This window comes from Pseudochaenichthys georgianus, chromosome 23 (genome assembly GCF_902827115.2).
Source record: "Pseudochaenichthys georgianus chromosome 23, fPseGeo1.2, whole genome shotgun sequence".
Lineage (NCBI taxonomy): Eukaryota > Metazoa > Chordata > Actinopteri > Perciformes > Channichthyidae > Pseudochaenichthys > Pseudochaenichthys georgianus.
In genome coordinates, this window is record NC_047525.1 from 19,177,045 (window position 1) to 19,195,250 (window position 18,206).

An 18,206-nucleotide genomic window follows, 5' to 3' on the forward strand; every position below is an offset into this window, starting at 1 on the left:
CAACCATGCTCTGCACACTTGGGAGTATTATGCGGTATAATGTAGTATTGCTGTGCGCTTGCCCTGTGAATACTAAAAATGACAATTAAGTAAATCTTGACATTTTTTTCTGTTAGTCATTCCTGGACTTGGCAGGCTAAAGTGTCCATGTGTTTGTCGTCTTTGGATAGCGCTCCAACACATTGTACATAGGCTAAGGGGCGCTTTGGATAGCGCTCCAACACATTGTACATAGGCTAAGGGGCGCTTTGGATAGCGCTCCAACACATTGTACATAGGCTAAGGGGCGCTTTGGATAGCGCTCCAACACATTGTACATAGGCTAAGGGGCGCTTTGGATAGCGCTCCAACACATTGTACATAGGCTAAGGGGCGCTTTGGATAGCGCTCCAACACATTGTACATAGGCTAAGGGGCGCTTTGGATAGCGCTCCAACACATTGTACATAGGCTAAGGGGCGCTTTGGATAGCGCTCCAACACATTGTACATAGGCTAAGGGGCGCTTTGGATAGCGCTCCAACACATTGTACATAGGCTAAGGGGCGCTTTCTGACTCCTGTTTATGTTAAATAGGTTTTTGTGCATGTAAATGATCTGCAAAGGCTACCATCACTAAGTTTCCTCCAGAGGGAGTTTCTCTACGTCACACTCATGCTTCTTTTGGATAGCGCTCCAACACATTGTACATAGGCTAAGGGGCGGGACATCTCTAAGTAGTTGACCAATCACTACCGGGCCGGCCGGCTAACCAATCAGAGCAGACTGGGCTCTGGTTTCAGACAGAGGGTGAAAAGAGGAAAAATAAAGCGCTTTTTGAACAATAAAGCATTGAGACATGTCCCAGTGGAGGCACAAGATACAAATCTGTATCTGGAAATGAGCATAGTAGGGCCCCTTTATTGTTTCACATTTGTACACTGGTATAAATAGATCCCCCCTGTTACTGGGTTTATTGATTTTACTGCTACTAGTTCCATAACTGTTGGAAAAAAACTAGATGTGTTTGTCGAGAGAGAAAATATCCTGTTTGAGGTCGTGCATTGAAGGTCACTGCGGGGGAACAGGCTTTGTGCACTACAGTGACTTGCTGATCAATACAGTGTCCTAGCTGCTGCCCTACTTACTTGTGCAGAGGGACACACACACACACACACACACACACACACACACACACACACACACACACACACACACACACAACAATAAGCTAATGGAATCAGTCAGGGACTCTCCCTGCATATATACAATGTGTTCTTGACGATGCTAAAGGGTAATCACCGTCCTTGAAAAATAATCTAATATACCAAGTAATTGCTGTTGCGTATATTAAAAAGACTTATTACTTACTGTGATACAATTCTTTATATCATAATTGCTATACATATATTCCATAGCTATAACTCCCATAGTTCACCCACACAGTATGTTTGCCTGCAGTAATTGATTGACAGCTCTTTCCCCCTCTTGTTGCACTTAATAGGGCGGGACAGTGTACACGGCCATCGTTGTTTTTACGTAATTGAGTTTAGAAATGTCACATTATTCCCCGCATAGCTCATTTCACATTTTGTCTTTTCAAAGCAGGACAAGCACAGGTGTTTCTGAAGACACTAACATGGCTCTTCAACTATCGAGCCATGAGGGAGCCAGCATACCTGCTCCCTCAAACGGATACTGATATGGACTTCAGCCATCATTAATTGTGTTATTCACACCTGTGCTTTTTCTGCTTTGACATTTGAAAATGTTGTTTCTGAAAAACAGCAATTAGCCAGAGAAGCTGAAAACACCTTGGTGAGTGTGAAGGGCAGTGCACCTCCTGGAATTAACTGCCTCTCTAAAAAACAAAGCTGTCATTGTTGCTTTAAAAATGTGTTGTTGAAGAAACTGTAGCTTTATAATTTATCTTGGAAGTTGATTAAATTAGACCGTGGAAACTTTAGTTCAACAAACACGCACAAAAACTGAATCAAGGTCTACTTAATTAGAACTCAAGTTTTAAAATCTGACGGTAAATACGGCTCACGTTACTCGACAAAAAGGTCAACATTATTTAGACATGAGTTATTTTGCTCCCAGGGATCCCCCGCCCCTTTTTAGAATACTCATTGTTCCTTTTGGTCTTAGTTTTTAGATTTCATAAATGTGTTCACACTGAATGACCTACTGACAAGAAATCTACGAGTGCATATTTAGTTATACTCAAGGTTTGGAGATTCTTAAACTTAACTCAGTTAAACAGATGAATAGATTAGTCCCCAAAATTGTATGACTGTTAGTCGACTAAGAATGTATTTATCGAGGACAGGCGTAATTGTAATATGTAATGTGGGTTTGTTGAATTATAGTATTGGCTCTTATTCTTAACAGTTGACTCCAATATCTATATTCAATCATCTTGAAATATATATAGCTAAAACCTTACATCTTTTGCAGTTTTAGCCATTTTTTCTTTCCAGTTATGAAGGCATATACTTAACCTGAAAAATGGGCTGAAATTGTGAGAGACACTTCTAATAACTGCTTAGGTAAAACAGATTGGTATAGTCCTGTATTCTGCCTTTGGAAACAAATCAAAGCAAGCAAACTTGTTGAAAAAGGAGCTAATTCCTCTAGTTGATGGGCATATTATGCCCTGAGCATCTGGACAGTTGGTACACAGCAGAAACATGGTAATTGAAAGGTCTTCATTTTGTATTCTTGGAAAAACCATGCAAGTGATTGAGTATTCTGCAGGCCTTGGAAGCTCATCACTGATTACTGCTACACTGATGAGGATTCATTCTCCTTCTAAGACTGCTACAGGACATGCTGCATGATGATGAGCAGACCTTGCTACATCTTGCTCGGCGCCTGCAGAGGAGAGAGTCTTTTCTGTTATAGGTGAGCTAATAGAAAATGAAGCCTTGGCGGCAGAACTGTTCTTGACAGCTCAGAAGCAGAGGTCTCTGTAATTGGGATGTTTAGGTTCACAAAGAGGTATGTTAAGTGGATCTGTAATTCATGTAACCTTGAGGTCAACATTAGTTTTTCTTACTGTACTTCAGTCCCAGTTGTTACATTGTAATTGAGCTGTACCCTCATTTAGCTGAATGTATGAGAATGCAACTGGTGTGTAAAGTCTTTTTGGCGTCCCCACGGCAGACTGAATTTGTTCTAGTGGACTGCTTTCATGAACGACATTAAACCGGTACATTTCAATCAGGGCTGCACAATATATTTATTTTAATTCGATACTGTGATTACAGAGGTATCAGCTTGGATTCTAGATCTCATCAAATGGCTTAAGTGTTTTCTTTCCTGGTTTTAAAGGTGGGATTACAGATTTAGCCGTTTTATTAAGTGATTTTCCTTGATATTTGGTCGCCCAGCCGTAATATTACTAGATACAATCTGTAGTTTAATGTGGATTTATTACAAAGAGTGTCATGCTTTTAATATCTCCTTGTAAATGTGCAGAGTTAAACTGTGGATATGATATGCTATCATTTGTTCCCTTGCTGAGAGGAGGCTGCAGTCTTGACCCGATACCGATGATGTAATGAAAGTTATTATCTCATCACTGTCCTCCAAACAACCAGATGCTGTATTCCCTGCGGACCGAATTGGATTATAGAACATTGTTTATCCCCATTATTTATTACATATCGCTCTCCCAAGTCAATTGTTAAGCCTGCGCACAAACACGCACAGCAACGAGAGTGTTGTGTTGTGGTGACGTGACGGTGACATTTTGCCATGAGGTCAACGTAAGGTTGTAGAGGAGAGAGGAAAGGTCATTCAAAAAGATTCAAGCCCAAAGGTGACATAATAGAATAAATGCTCACTGTTCCCTCCCACACTATAATAATTGTGAAATCCAGCTAATGCAAGAAATTGAATACATTATAATCTGTTGTTAGTTTACACACTTTTGGAGTACCTAAATGTTGTGGAATTGACACATGCAGGCAACGGGTTTAATTTTTACTTTGTTTATTGGGTTTTTAACAGCATATAGTTATTCGACCAGCATGTATCAAAAGTAGGTAAACAAATCTTCACTTTATAGAAAAATAGGTAGAGTAACAATGTAAATACTGCAGGTTTAATTTCTAAGGCAAAAGTACAACTAAAACATGTCTCAAATAAAAAATATGTTATTTTCTGTATTATACAGTTAAAACACAAATCATGTATCCTTATTGCCTATTGCGTTTGGGCCTTTCACTCCACTCGACAGGTCTAGGTTTATACCATTCTTTTTACCACCTTTCTTCTTTTCCATCTTTTTCTGGGGTTGGAAGCTGCAGATCAGTTGGAGGCCACAAGGCGCAACTTTTTTTCTTCTGCTCAAGTCAACCAGCGTTGTGGCAAACACTGTATAGAATGGGAACAATGAGAGGCCGATGTGACGCAGCCGATTCCCCCCCTCACACTCTCTCTCTTTCTCTGATCCCCTCCGTGCCCCCACCTTAACTCAATGAAAGGAGCCATTGTCGTTGGCCTGGATTGAACAACTCACACCGTACTTTTCCTCTGAGGTCCTAAAAACTTTGCCTGCTTACATGGAGAGGGATTTGCGTTGCTCGCGCTTGTACAGTACTCACGTGCACTCAGGCGTCCATGCACACTCACACTCCCGCACACAAATATGCACAAACCAAAACACAACAATTTACACAACCAATCAAATAAACCCCTACTGACACATGAACATGCATAATGTGTGTGTGTCTGACAGCTCCGGGGTGCTCTGAAATCTCAGATTCCAGGCCCTCTTAGTGCACCGGCCTCCCAGCAGAGCCCCACCTCTCCCCACCTCGGCTGCCCTCCTTCTCTTTTTACAGAGACCTGCTCCGATCACTGACCATCACTCTTTCAGAACGGTCTCTTTTTGTTGCCGGTGACCAATCAGCACTGAGGAACTGTCTTTGCCCTCTGCTTTGTCTCTGGATGGGACATACAACCATGGAGCCAACCTAACTGGCCCAGTTTGAAGAGGTTCGAGGTCACTTTCTGACCGAGGGTGCTGAACCAGCCGGACTCTGTAGCAATGGCTCAATTTCAAGAAAGAAAGGTGGCCACTCTGCCGTCCCGTTCCTGCCCGAGTGTCCCCGGGACTGGCCGACTGCAGAGACGCATGTGTTTGGATGACTTCACCTTTGACAGCTTTGAGCTGCTTTACAGTGGAGCTGTCGAAAAGATCAAAAGCCACAAAAGTAACCTCAACCTCAGTAAGTTCCCCGCTTCCAGCTTCAAAATGTATGATCAGGTTCGACCTAACTACATTTTTACTGTAAACATAAATAAGATGGTAAAGCATATTTAGATTAGCCGACCCTGTTTTGCAACCACCTTGCTGTATGCTACAGTGTATACAGAGGCGGTACAGCAGACTTGTTTCTGTTTGATTAACCCAAGGGAAACCACGGTATTTGATCATCTTCATTGAATAATCATTCAACATAAACGTATGTCAACTCATGAACCTCGGTCACTTTTAGTCTCCATTTTCCAGATAACATCTATCCTACTGGGAATAATATTTGTCAACAGAAATATGATCAACCTCAGCCATGGGTTTACCCATCTCTCTCTGTCCAACTAAAAATAGCAACTCGTCGTCGGTGGTGAATCATGACCATAGAAACTGCAGTTCTCTCAGCTCACTGTTATGACCAGTGCAAAGTGCTTTGAGGAATTTAAGGACTTTATTTGAAGAGACATTTTTTTTTAATAAAAACATGTAATGTTGGTACTTTAATTTGATCCCAATTGACTTCCTTTATTTTGCGTTGATTTTACATTGTCATGCCATGTTATGAAGGAAGTTCTATATGACACTCAGCCATGGTGGTTACTGCATGCTTCTACCACATCAGGCGCACCAAAGCCAATATTTCCTAATCCTTTGATCTGATTTTTTCTGATTTAAAACATTTAAATAATCTAAGTACCATTTTTGCACAAAAGGTTTACCAGTTGACTGTATCAACTTCCACTTCTAGTAAAATTGTCATGTGCAGGCTCAATACGTTTTATTATTTAATTGTGTCTATATTTATTCAGACAAATGTAACTTTAACCCATTGCAATTTAATATTATATCGAAAACCTCACCTTTCAGAATACAATACCCCGATAATCAGCTCCTGCTTCTGTCTCTTTCCGACCTTTCCTTGCAGATAATAATCTCTCTTATCAAATGTATGTGTTTTATCATTTTCTTCTCAAAGATCACAGTTTGATGGAAAGCCTGCGTGATGGAGAAGGTCAGCGCTATTAAAAGCAACCTCTCCTGGCATGGCATTTAGCTAATCCTGTGTCGGTGTTACTGACAAATGGCCTAGTTACTAGCCTTAATAATGGCTAAAGACACCCTGTAATATGGTAACCCAGGATAAAGATGTATATATAGATGATGGCAATCTAATTTTAGAAGCAGAACGGTGTTGACGGCATTATTAATACGCTATCTGATGTAGATGGCCTCTGTGGTACAGGAAGGATTGTACTCTATCCGTCTGTGTCTGACACAAATAGCATATTGTGTCATGCTGTGCTGGATCACACTTGAGGCCCGACATCTCACACAGTAGAATGGACTCTCGGTTTGAGCCATCTCTTTTTCCTGGTGTTGGGAAGGAATCGGTCGGTGTGGAAGGAAGGAAACTAGGGAGAGGAAACAGGTGGACAAAGGGTTAAGGAGCTGTAGAGATTTGTATTCATAGAAACAACTGCACAATGTAAAGGGAAGGAGTTGCATACAGTATGGGGGGGGGGCAGGAAAGGGAGGGAAAGGAAGGGAGTGACAGTGTGTTAAAGTGAAAGAGGGTAAAGGTGAACAGGATCAGGCGCTTTAAGGTATGGATATATGAGAGAGAAATACTATACATTCTCAAAGTGTTAAGGATATTGTGGTTGTACTTAATTTAACAGATGGTATATCATCTGAACTGACTATTCTACTTTCACTTTTCTGAGAAATCGTACACCCTCCATATCAAATCTGGTTTCCTGTAAACCATGTGATTACATTACAGCTTTAATTTCATTCAATTTCCTTTAACTGCGGCTGAACAGCAAGATGCATTCAAGGACATCTGCTTGACATAATCCACACTATTGTTAGTGCCGTTGCATTTGTTGTGCTAAAACCATCAAAGTAGTGACACACTGTGTTCTTATTACTTTTATGCTAAGAAGTAATATAGTTTCGTCACAATACTTTAAGGGAAAGCTCAACATATGAATTCGTTTTAAGTATCTTTGTCTGTGAAGTCATATTGAAAAGTGCCTTTGCTGTTAAGCGTTATGATCAGAACAGAGTAAAAACCACCGTTCTAGTTTTGCCTACACTACCCAAGGTGCATTGCTGCTGCTGCTCATTCGTGTAATAGGTTTACAGTTTGCTTTGGCTCAGGGCAGCCTAACCAGCGCTAAGCCTCTTAGCAACCTTTGCTCTAACTCTTACGCTGCACCCACTCTATGCAGTCTTGTTTATATAAATACCATAAACACATTCATACGTTAGCAGATAGGGAGGCAGACACACCGAGCCTGTGGAGCGGGGTGGGGGAGGGAGAGAAGAATCATATTACATCGATGAAGTAAGACAGTCATACTTCATTTTGATGGTTTCCCTCTTCAGTGCAGAAAAGTTTCCACAATGTGCATCCCTGCTCTTACCAAAGCACTATGCCTAATGAGATTATACAAGTGGATTACTGTATATTGGAGTCCACTATGTGTTCTCTCATTAAGAGCGCAGCATGTCAGTGCTTTGGCTGCAGGGGGTGCTGGCTATGAATTTTTTATTAGCATTAATGGGAGGAGATAATGAGGAGTGAGATATGAGATTAGGCGATGAGAAACTGGCAACTACGTTCTTGTAATATGAAGCCCCTACTCTCTCTGTCATGAAATGATCCCTTGTTGCAGTCGGGGGGACAAAGTGAAAAACACTTTTGTTTGCTGGTTGTGCAAAACCCTGCTTTTATCATTCCCCCTTCAAAGTATGCTTGTTATGTTTAAGGTAGGAGGGACATTGATCTGTTTAGTGCTCTGTTTTCATGGGGCAAAATGTACCATAAATCAGCGAGTGGTGCCTCAGCAGATGGATGCTGGCAATCAAAATGCTTTTTTTTTATGCATGTCATTCTGTTGTGTTTTGACAAGGGTTTAATCTTTGCTTTCACTTTTTCTGCGCCTCACTCTGTGGCTACACAAATGTATGCGGGTATTCATTAATTTGTGCCTCTGCACGTCGTGTACACACTTTTATGGCATCGTCTCCTCCAATATTCATGTGTCCCTTTAGTCGAGGACAATACACTGAGAGGAGACACCGCTGATGTTGCACCCCCGGCTTAGAGAGCCCTGAAACCTGAAACCACTTAACGCTCGGAGCTGACAGACACGGAGGAAGAGTGGGGTGGACATGAAGGTGAAGGAGATCAACTAAGGGAGAGATGAAAACAGTAGATTATTTCATTAATGCCGCTTTAAAACAGCAGTTTTTCCCATATTTGTATTATATCTTATAATGAATTAGATTGTCTGTTAGTAGTTTATCAGAACTGCTCTAGATAAAGTTTGAATGACCTCCTTTCATGACCCTGAATGTGTGTGTGGAGTTTTCGCGGTTGCACGGTTTTCATCTAAGAAACAAAGTGTCATGCTGATCTCCAGTGGTTTCTGTTTTCCAGAGGAGGAGCTGAGGAAGTTGCGGGAAGAGACCAATGTGGACTCTCTGCGGCAGGAGCTGGACAGAGAGCGGAGCAAGAGGATAGACCTGGAGCAGAAGATGAACGAGGTGCTGAAGACCAGGTGAGACGAACCCAGACAGCCACACAGTCACATGGGTGACAGAAGCTGAGCACAGGGAAGTAACGGCAGCGTCGCGTGCCTCACCGGAGACGCTTCCCCATTTGCTTTGAATGGGGTGACGTCACGCTTTGGCCAACTGCATTGTGGTTCCGTCGTGCTTTACCTCCGTTACTTGCTTCGAAAGTTGAGAAAAGTTCAACTTTTTAAGCGTCGACGGAAGCTCCAGCCAATCAAATCATACGCCAGTACAAGCTCTAGCCAATCAAACCGCGTGCTTGTGTGTCCGGGGGCGGGAGATTAATGTGATTGGTGTTGGTCACACGCCAGACACGCCCACCGGCAAGCTTCAACGCGACGCTGCCGTGTGGACGTGCAGTAACCGTGAGGGAGTCATGAGAAATGGTGACGCAGCACTTTGCCATACTTTCGACACAGTTTACCACAGGTCAAGTGGGATGGCACGTGTGTGTCAGTCCCATCAGCTCGGTCTGTGGGGAATTCCTCAAGGGTGTGTGTGTGTGTGTGTGTGTGTGTGTGTGTGTGGTGTGTGTGTGTGTGGTGTGTGTGTGTGTGTGTGTGTGTGTGTGTGTGTGTGTGTGTGTGTGTGTGTGTGTGTGTGTGTGTGTGTGTGTGTGTGTGTTGTGTGTGTGTGTGTGTGTGTGTGTGTGTGTGTGTGTGTGTGTGTGTGTGTGTGTGTGTGTGTGTGTGTGTGTGTGTGTGTGTGTGTGTGTGTGTGGTGTGTGTGTGTGTGTGTGTGTGTGTGTGTGTGTGTGTGTGTGTGTGTGTGTGTGTGTGTGTGTGTGAAGAAAAAACCAAAAGGAGGTGCGTGTGTGTGTGTGCGTGTGTGTGTGTGTGTGTGTGTGTGTGTGTGTGTGTGTGTGTGTGTGGACAAGAAGAAAAAACCAAAAGGAGTCGTGTGTCTCCATGTTCACACTGTGACGCTGTTGCTATGCCTGTGTCAGGAAAAGCCTGAGCTTCTTGGCACCCAGCGAGCCAACCGTAAACCCAGAGTGAGTGAGTGTGTGTGTGTGTGTGTGTGTGTGTGTGTGTGTGTGTACGGCTCTGCGTGTGGGATCAGATGATGCTTCTGTGCCTGCCAATGGGAAATTCCACTGGTGTTCTCAAGTGATTATCAGCACAGAAACATCATGAGTGCCTGAGTGTTAAGAATCCTGTTAGAGGTAAACTAACACACCATGACATGGGAGGTTCTCCAGTTAACTCTTTGTCAGCAGGATCCAGTTTCTCTGGCTCCTATCCATGTGTTATTGAGCAAGGCACCGGAGATGAATGACCAACATAACAAACACTCGACTACAGGGATATCCTGCCTATGGTGTTGTCTGTAAACAATCTTCTCAGGCACACATATGGGAAGCAACTTTCTCTGAAAAAATGGATATAGAAGTCATTTAGTTTTCTATTTTTTTGTTGAAAACAGTAGTCAGTTGTACACTCTCTGCATTTATGTATAGTTTATTGAATGTATTTTGGTCATTGTGAAAGTACTATTCAATATATGAAGATAATCTAAAAATATATATTTTTCTTGGAATAAATTCCCTTGTTAATAATTTTCACAGAGTGATTTTGTATTTACCGTATAAAGAAACTCCATAGGAAATGTAAAGCATTTTAAAATAATAGTAATATTATAATAATAGTAATATTTTAATCAATATTTCTCAAAAAATGCCGTATCTTATTAGAGAGAAGAACAACAACGTTTTTATTTTTTTCAAGCGAGCATTTATTGCCCATTAGCAATGACTCATCACTACCGTTAAACCGTTAAAAGATAAAACATCAACGAGCTTGCTAAAGTCAATAAGCTCGTTTTTAATCTTTTGATTGACTTTTAATTTCTTCTGCAACAACAATGTAGCAGTAAAACTGAAAGAGACACTCTTTAAAATGTTAATGCTTTCTTACTCTCAGTTTAGGTGCTTGTTTCACGTTTAGCTCAAAAAGAGAGACTGGAAATGTTTCTCCTCATTCTGCCTCGATCCCCATCTGTGTCGATCTCTACCAGAGTCATTGATTTATCCCATGCAGCAACTCCCCACTCAAACAGCTTGAGACATCCTCCAGTGGAACTGCCGCTCTGGCAATAGAGAAGTGAAACTAACACTCGACTAATCTTTCCTCCTCTCTTTCTCTTTCAGGCTGGAAGACTCTCCACCACAGCCTCCCCGGAAACAGCAGTCGCCCTCCAACAATGGAACAGGTACGACCCTGGGGGAGGGAGGGAGTGTGACAGAGAGAGAGTGAGAGTCCAGGGGGACTGACGGGAAATGAGTTAGGAAGGAAGAATTTGGTGTGTGTGTGTGTGTGTGTGTGTGTGTGTGTGTGTGTGTGTGTGTGTGTGTGTGTGTGTGTGTGTGTGTGTGTGTGTGTGTGTGTGTGTGTGTGTGTGTGTGTGTGTGTGTGTGTGTGTGTGTGTGTGTGTGTGTGTGTGTGTGTGAATCATGAGGACTGTGTGTGTGCGAGTGTGTGTGAGAATCATGAGGTGTGTGTGTGAATCATGAGGACTGTGTGTGTGCGAGTGTGTGTGAGAATCATGAGGACTGTGTGTGTATGTGTGTAAATCGTGTGTGTGTGTGTGTGTGCAGGGGAGGTAGGGATGTGTGCAGTGTACTGCTCGACAGGAAGTGAGTGGTGTCGGAAGTTTCTGCAGGTTATTGTAGTGTGGGTGCAGGAACAGAAATACACACCAACATGTTGATTTATGTTGTGCAATTAGTTGATAAGCCCTATTATGCATATACTGTGACAGGTTTACATGCTTTAATGTTCCAAAAGGTCTTTATTTTTCTCATACTTCCTGAGCTGCATCACCTCTTTTCACCCTCTGTCTGAAACCACAGCCCAGTCTTATCTGATTGTTCAGCTGGCTGGCTTTGTTGTGATTGGTCAACCGCTTAGCGATGTCCCGCCTCTCAGTCTTTCACGTACAATGTGTTGGAGCGCTAGCCAACAGAAGCTTGAGTGTTACAGAGTGATGTCAATATGTTATGGAAGAAAGCAAAGCACTCCAATGGAGGCGTTTCAGGCAGTGTGCGGGAGAGAAACTCCCTCTGGAGAGAACTTTTAGCCTTTGCAGACCATTTACATGCACTCAAATCTATACTACAACGCACTACAGGAAAGGGGAAACCCCCAAAAGCATAATAGGGCCCCTTTAACCAACTGCATTCATCAAAAACGATTCTACTAACAAGTAACTGATCATCCATACAGGTGTGTGTGTGTGTGTGTGTGTGTGTGTGTGTGTGTGTGTGTGTGTGTGTGTGTGTGTGTGTGTGTGTGTGTGTGTGTGTGTGTGTGTGATGTGTGTGTGTGTGTGTGTGTGTGTGTGTGTGTGTGTGTGTGTGTGTGTGTGTGGTGTGTGTGTGTGTGTGTGTGTGTGTGTGTGTGTGTGTGTTTTAAAACACCGTCAGTGAGGGAAGACGGAGCTCATTAATGCAGTATGAGTCAGATGGTATTTATGAAGAGTGTGTGTCTGTGCGGCTAATTTGGGAAATTGGGTTATGATTTTAGAACGCTTCATCTCGGCGGGCAAGCCTGTGCTCCAATGAATGTCAGGTGTGTTTGGACGTCAGTGGTTTTTTTAGGATGGATAAAGAGTGTGCCCGTGTCCTCCCTGGCATAACATGTTTTCTAATGAAACCACAGCAGGAAAAACCCTTGCTACAGCTTTCATTTTGCCGTAATGACAAGATATTTTTGTGCACATCTTTTGTGTGTGTCTATGCTCAGTGACACAGAGTACACAGCTTCCATTCCCACAGTTAATCACAGTCGCCTGGAGTAGCAGCACAGTACAATCACAGTCAATAAATGTGTACTTAGCAGTTCCCCCGGAGCAGCTGTGGGTCGTGTGCACTGCGCAGGGCAAAGCACACTTATTGTTGTAGAAAATAATATTAGAAAAAAGTGTGCTCAAGGCAAAACAACACAGAGTTTAGAAAAAAGAATACACTTCTGTTCTCTCCACCAGACAAACAGCAGAAAGAGGTGTGGAGTTCGCGGCTGCAGAAGTGGGTGTACGAGCGCTTCGGGGTCTACATCGAGGACTTCCGCTTCCAGCCGGAGGAGAGCACGGTGGAGGCTGAGGAACCGCTAAGTGCTAAAAGGTGGGTGAGAGCTGCAAGAGATCAGGAAGTGTCTGTCCTCAGGGTTGAATCTGCGTGAATGGGTTTCGTCAGTTAGTTAGTGTATAGGAGCTGCCCTGGATTTTCCCTTGGGCATAATACAAGTATGTCTTGTTTTAGAGCTTGAACGTGTCCTTAATGTTACCTAACTATCTTTGGCTTATCCTACCGATGCACTGCAGCAGACTCCACTTCTTCAAACTGTTCACTTGTTGCCAGATGAGATGTTCTCCCATCACTTTTCTCTCCGTTCCATTCTTTCTCTCCTGATTTCTAAAGGCAAGTGAGTCATGCCAGGCTGATGACGGCCAAAGTGTTACCGTGCACTCGGGAACATAATGATCCTGTTTTTGTTTAGTGTTTCGAGCTTCGCGTTCTGACCTTCACTCTTTGTGTTTTTCCATCCAGGTTAACAGAAAATATGAGGCGACTCAGTGAGTACTCAAAACACACACACACACACACACACACACACACACACACACACACACACACACACACACACACACACACACACACGACAAAAGGAGTACAGTTTTAAACACTTAATCTGCTGTGAGTACAACATTCATCTTTGAGTATGGATATTGTACCCTGCTTCTGCACATGATTTTCCAATACACACTTTGACTTTGCACACTTAAAGTACAATTTGTCCACCCATGACAATTTCTTTTTCAAGGACAGTAACATATATTCATGTGGAAAATACAAAAGGTACTGATTGTACAATGTCCCAGAAAGATCACACCTTGAAAGCAGTCTTTAAAGGCAGGAAAAAGACAAAAACAGGCCCATTGCCACTTTGAATATGTCCTAAAGCACACTACCCCTCTACTCTTCTTTTTCAGAGCGAGGAGCCAGACCTGTCACCAACTTCTTGAGGAACCTCTCCGCCTTATCCAATTGGCACTCCGTCTACACCTCAGCTATTGCCTTCATAGTGAGTGTGCTCCATCACACGACTGTGCTCTGTTCAACTCTGTGCTACATTGATCAGCGTTCCACTCTCTATGTCTATAAATTGACCGATGACCATATTTGGTAGTACAGTGCATGACAGTGAAATAAAATGCGTGTCTTTAAGCTCCCAGCTGATGTATTACAGTGGATGTGCCCCGGACCGCAGAGAGGTCTAATCAGATCTATTAATGTCAGTGAATACGCTAAATCAGCTTTAACACATTTTATTATGGCCATACATGCAATGAGGACAGAGGGCATCTTGGTATATCGAGATGATCTCACTTTAGTGTTAACAGATGGCTCTAATAGGGTTCTCCAACAGCATGAGATAAAGTCGATGTCTTAAATAAGACGAGATAAAGCTTTATTGATCCCCGTAGGGAGATTGAAGTCTCAGTGCAGCCACAGAAGTAGGAGTGAAACACCGGATAAGACTACTGTACACACGAGGATAATAATAATAATACATTTAAATACAAATATATGTTAAAAGTATCTATTAAAATACGGTAAAACTGTTACATATGTAAACTGTTTTCCCTTTGGCCTGCAGATCTACATGAATGCTGCTTGGCATGGCTGGGCCATTCCCATGTTACTCTTCCTGGCTATCCTGCGCTTGTCCTTAAATTACCTCATTGCCAGGTAAACACTTGTCTCATCTCTGGATACGCAAATATTAGAGAATAACAGCGATTATGCCTGTTTGAAAAGAAGGCCATGGCTGGTTGGACAATGGTTCAGCTGTGAGAAGGAGTTATGTAATAAAAGTCTATCACTATTGGTGAGTAGATGAACACAGCGGACCTCTTTTAAATGTGTGAGCTACGTACAGACATAAGTCTAATACAGCCAATGTGTTCCGAGCAGATTTGAAAAACATGCACACATGCCACACGTGCGTTACTATTGTAGCTACAGCCAAAAAGGTCAACTCTTGTATGTGCCCACAGCCAAATATAGATATTATTAACCAATAAAAACGTCAAAGAAATAGTTTGAAATGGGGAATTTAGGTGATCACTACGAAATGAGGGCAGATCAGTAAACTGGGACGCCTTAAAGAGATGATGGCTGAACGGATGTTGGCACTGTAGAGACTGAAAAGTAGTGTTTGGCCTATTTTAATCCAAACTAAACCTCTTACACTTCTTCTTATTTCCAGAGGTTGGAGGATCCAGTGGAGCATTGTGCCTGAGGTCTCTGAACCCACGGTAAGACCACGTCCTGTTTCTGTGCGTCAGGAGATAAACATATGCATGAGTGGAGGTTAACATGTAATGGTACGAACCGTTCTCTTGCAGGAGCCTCCGAAGGAAGACTTGACTGTATCGGAGAAGTTCCAGCTAGTACTTGATGTCGCACAAAAAGCACAGGTAGAACACGGCCTTATAATACTTCCCGAATCACAAATGGTTAAATGGCACCAGTTTCATGCAGTGTTGAACTCTCCTTACAGAACCTGTTTGGGAAAATGTCAGATGTTTTGGAGAAGATAAAAAAGTAAGTCCCATAACATCAAACGGTGATTGATTATACTTAAAGGTAGATCCTTTGACTTATTTCTCTTCTTGCTTTGTCTGTGTGCTTTTATCTGCAGCCTGTTCATGTGGGTGCAGCCGGAGAGCACCCGGAAACTTTACATCTGCCTGTGGGTGGCTTTCATCACCTCCTGCGTCCTTCCATACAAACTAATGGGCTTCATGATGGGTGAGACACACACACACACACACACACACCGAGCTTCACTGTCCTTCTGGCTTGCTGTACTGTACACACTGCTTTGGCCTTTAACATAATGCAAGTTGTTCCACTCAATCCAGTGCACACAAACAAATGCATTCATGCAACCCTTGTGTAACTGCCCCCCCTTCCTGTGAGGGGCAGCTGCAGGCTAATGGCATGCCTACGTGACGATATAAGTTACAGCTTCTGCTTGTAAACAAAAGCCTTCCTCAAGCACCACCAGGGAGTTGCAGCTCGTTGGAAGATGCTTAAAGCTAAAATAACTGTTATAGCTCATTATCACTTCTCATATTAGGCCTCTTAATAACTCTCTGATTTGTAAATGATGCAAATGTGTAACCCAATTTGGTGGTTTGTCACCGTCACATTTGAGAGGTCCGTTTTGGATTGATTAACCTGAAATGTGTTGCAAACATTTTCCACAATCCTACAGGCTTCAATGATTTTATACTTCTCCTCTAGCACCACCTTGAGGTAGAAAAGCGTATGTCTACTAAACATGGCGTCGATGATCCAATCCCTTAAACACGAGATTACATCACAAATAGAAGCTTTCCCCCTCCGTTACCTGGTTGAGCCATTCATCATGATGACAGCCGCCTGCCCCCCCACCATACACAACCTCTTACCCCTGGATACCCAGTGACTGACATTTGAATTACACATATTCAGTTTACCAACTGTAAATACATTGACTATTATTTACCTAAGACCATTGTTTTAGGGAGTGTTTTTACACTGTTAGGACACCATTTAAGACGTCTGCCCTTTGTACAAATATTTGAATGTTCTCTCTTCAATGCTCTCTCTCCTCTCCAGGCCTGTATGCCGGCATCAAGTTCTTCATCATAGACTTCCTGTTTAAGAAGCTGTCCGAAACTGCGGGACAAGTACGACACGCCGTTCATCGTGTGGAACAGCCTTCCCACAGACCCTCAGCTCAAAGAGAGGACCAACGCCACTGTGTCCCGGCGGGTAAGGGCACTGACACACACACACACACACACACACACACACACACACACACACACACACACACACACACACACACACACACCACACACACACACACATCTGTATCTTTGCCATCCCTTCTTCTACATTGTATCCTTTTTGGTTTTCTGATACTAACTCTGAAGTGACTTGTGCAACACAGCTTAGTCTGGATCCTGTCTGAGAGAAAGTATGTTGAAAATACATGAGGATTATTATGGCTACGTTACAAAACAACATCACCCTTGTACTTTGTGTAACTGTTTAAAAAGGGCAACAAGGATATTTGTTTGGAAATTGTTCAGATAGGGGAACCAACAACAATCCGATCGGTGCTGCGTTATAAGATCCACCGAATTCTGGCTAGCAACAACGTAGGAAAATGTTATGTCAAAATAAGCATTTAAGCAAAATGTTCCTTTACTGCAAATTGTTTATATAATTTTATCTTCAATGTTGGTAATTGACAAGCTATTGTAAAAGTAAAGTAAGACGTAAACAGCTGTAGGTCAGGTTACATTATTTATGTCGCAAGATTCCACCTACTGGAGTACAAATCTGCCCCCACCCTCACCCCCTTAGAGCCGGGGAAAGGACATCAATAAAGTATCAAAATACCCTCACTCCAATCGTTAATAATACATTACAGCCGAGCCACTGACGTGTGTGTGTGTGTGTGTGTCATGTGTAGGATAGTGTTTGAGCCTCTGTCACAGGTGTGCTCTGTCCTTTCTCTCTCTCAGCTCTCTGGCATTGAGAAGGTAGGGACTCTGGTGTGTCTCCCTTTGGTTCCTCTGCTGCGCCCGGGGGTGCTGCAAGCTCACCTCAAAGCGCGCCTGTGTGTGTGTGTGTGTGTGTGTGTGCGAGTTGTGTGACACTCCTCGGGACTGGCCGTCAGTGTTTGTGGACAGAATGGATCAAAATGTCACAATAACTTTTGATTTTTTTGACATTACATTTAATTACTCATCCATTTGCAAAGTTATTAAAAAACAATTTTCATATTGTTGACATGTTTTGATCCATTGACATAGATGCTCTGTGAGAATTAGCAGTGTGTCTCCTGATTAGCTCAAATGCACATAGCGTAGCCTCTTTTCCAACGTAATTCCCTATTAGCTCATTCAATCCCTCCCTCTCCTTTACACATAGTGACAAACCCTATGACCTCGTTTTTTAAGTCTCTCTTTTTTTTAAATGTCTATTTTCACTGAAACACTTACTCTAGAAAAGGACTGGATAAAAAAGGATTGACAATGTAAGGGGTACATCTCTTGAGTTTATTTATGTTTCTTCCACATACTAACAAATATGTTTTGCCTATAAACTGTTGCTGTGTATGCCGAGTGAATGATGGCCCACTCTCTGCTTTGCACGTCAACCTGAGCCTGCTGCAAAGAAGTGCACATGCAGAGCAGCACATAATGCAAATACTGAAAGTAGAGCTGTCATCATGTTGGCCATGTTTTGTCAATAGATCTGGGAACATGTAGAATGTGGGAGAGTTAATATCCCTGTCCTTCCTCTTTCCCTT

At 42.7% G+C, this 18,206-nt stretch overlaps 1 protein-coding gene across 1 annotated transcript in view; it reads left to right on the forward strand.

The window, feature by feature from the left end:
- gramd4a (GRAM domain containing 4a) overlaps positions 1–18,206 on the forward strand; it is a 45,641-nt gene that overhangs the window by 20,790 nt on the left and 6,645 nt on the right. Inside the window, 12 exon segments of the mRNA XM_034112345.2 lie at positions 8,693–8,813; positions 10,979–11,040; positions 12,814–12,949; positions 13,376–13,401; positions 13,819–13,910; positions 14,487–14,578; positions 15,099–15,147; positions 15,238–15,309; positions 15,393–15,436; positions 15,534–15,643; positions 16,499–16,548; positions 16,550–16,654. Coding sequence (XP_033968236.1) covers positions 8,693–8,813; positions 10,979–11,040; positions 12,814–12,949; positions 13,376–13,401; positions 13,819–13,910; positions 14,487–14,578; positions 15,099–15,147; positions 15,238–15,309; positions 15,393–15,436; positions 15,534–15,643; positions 16,499–16,548; positions 16,550–16,654 — 959 coding nt within the window.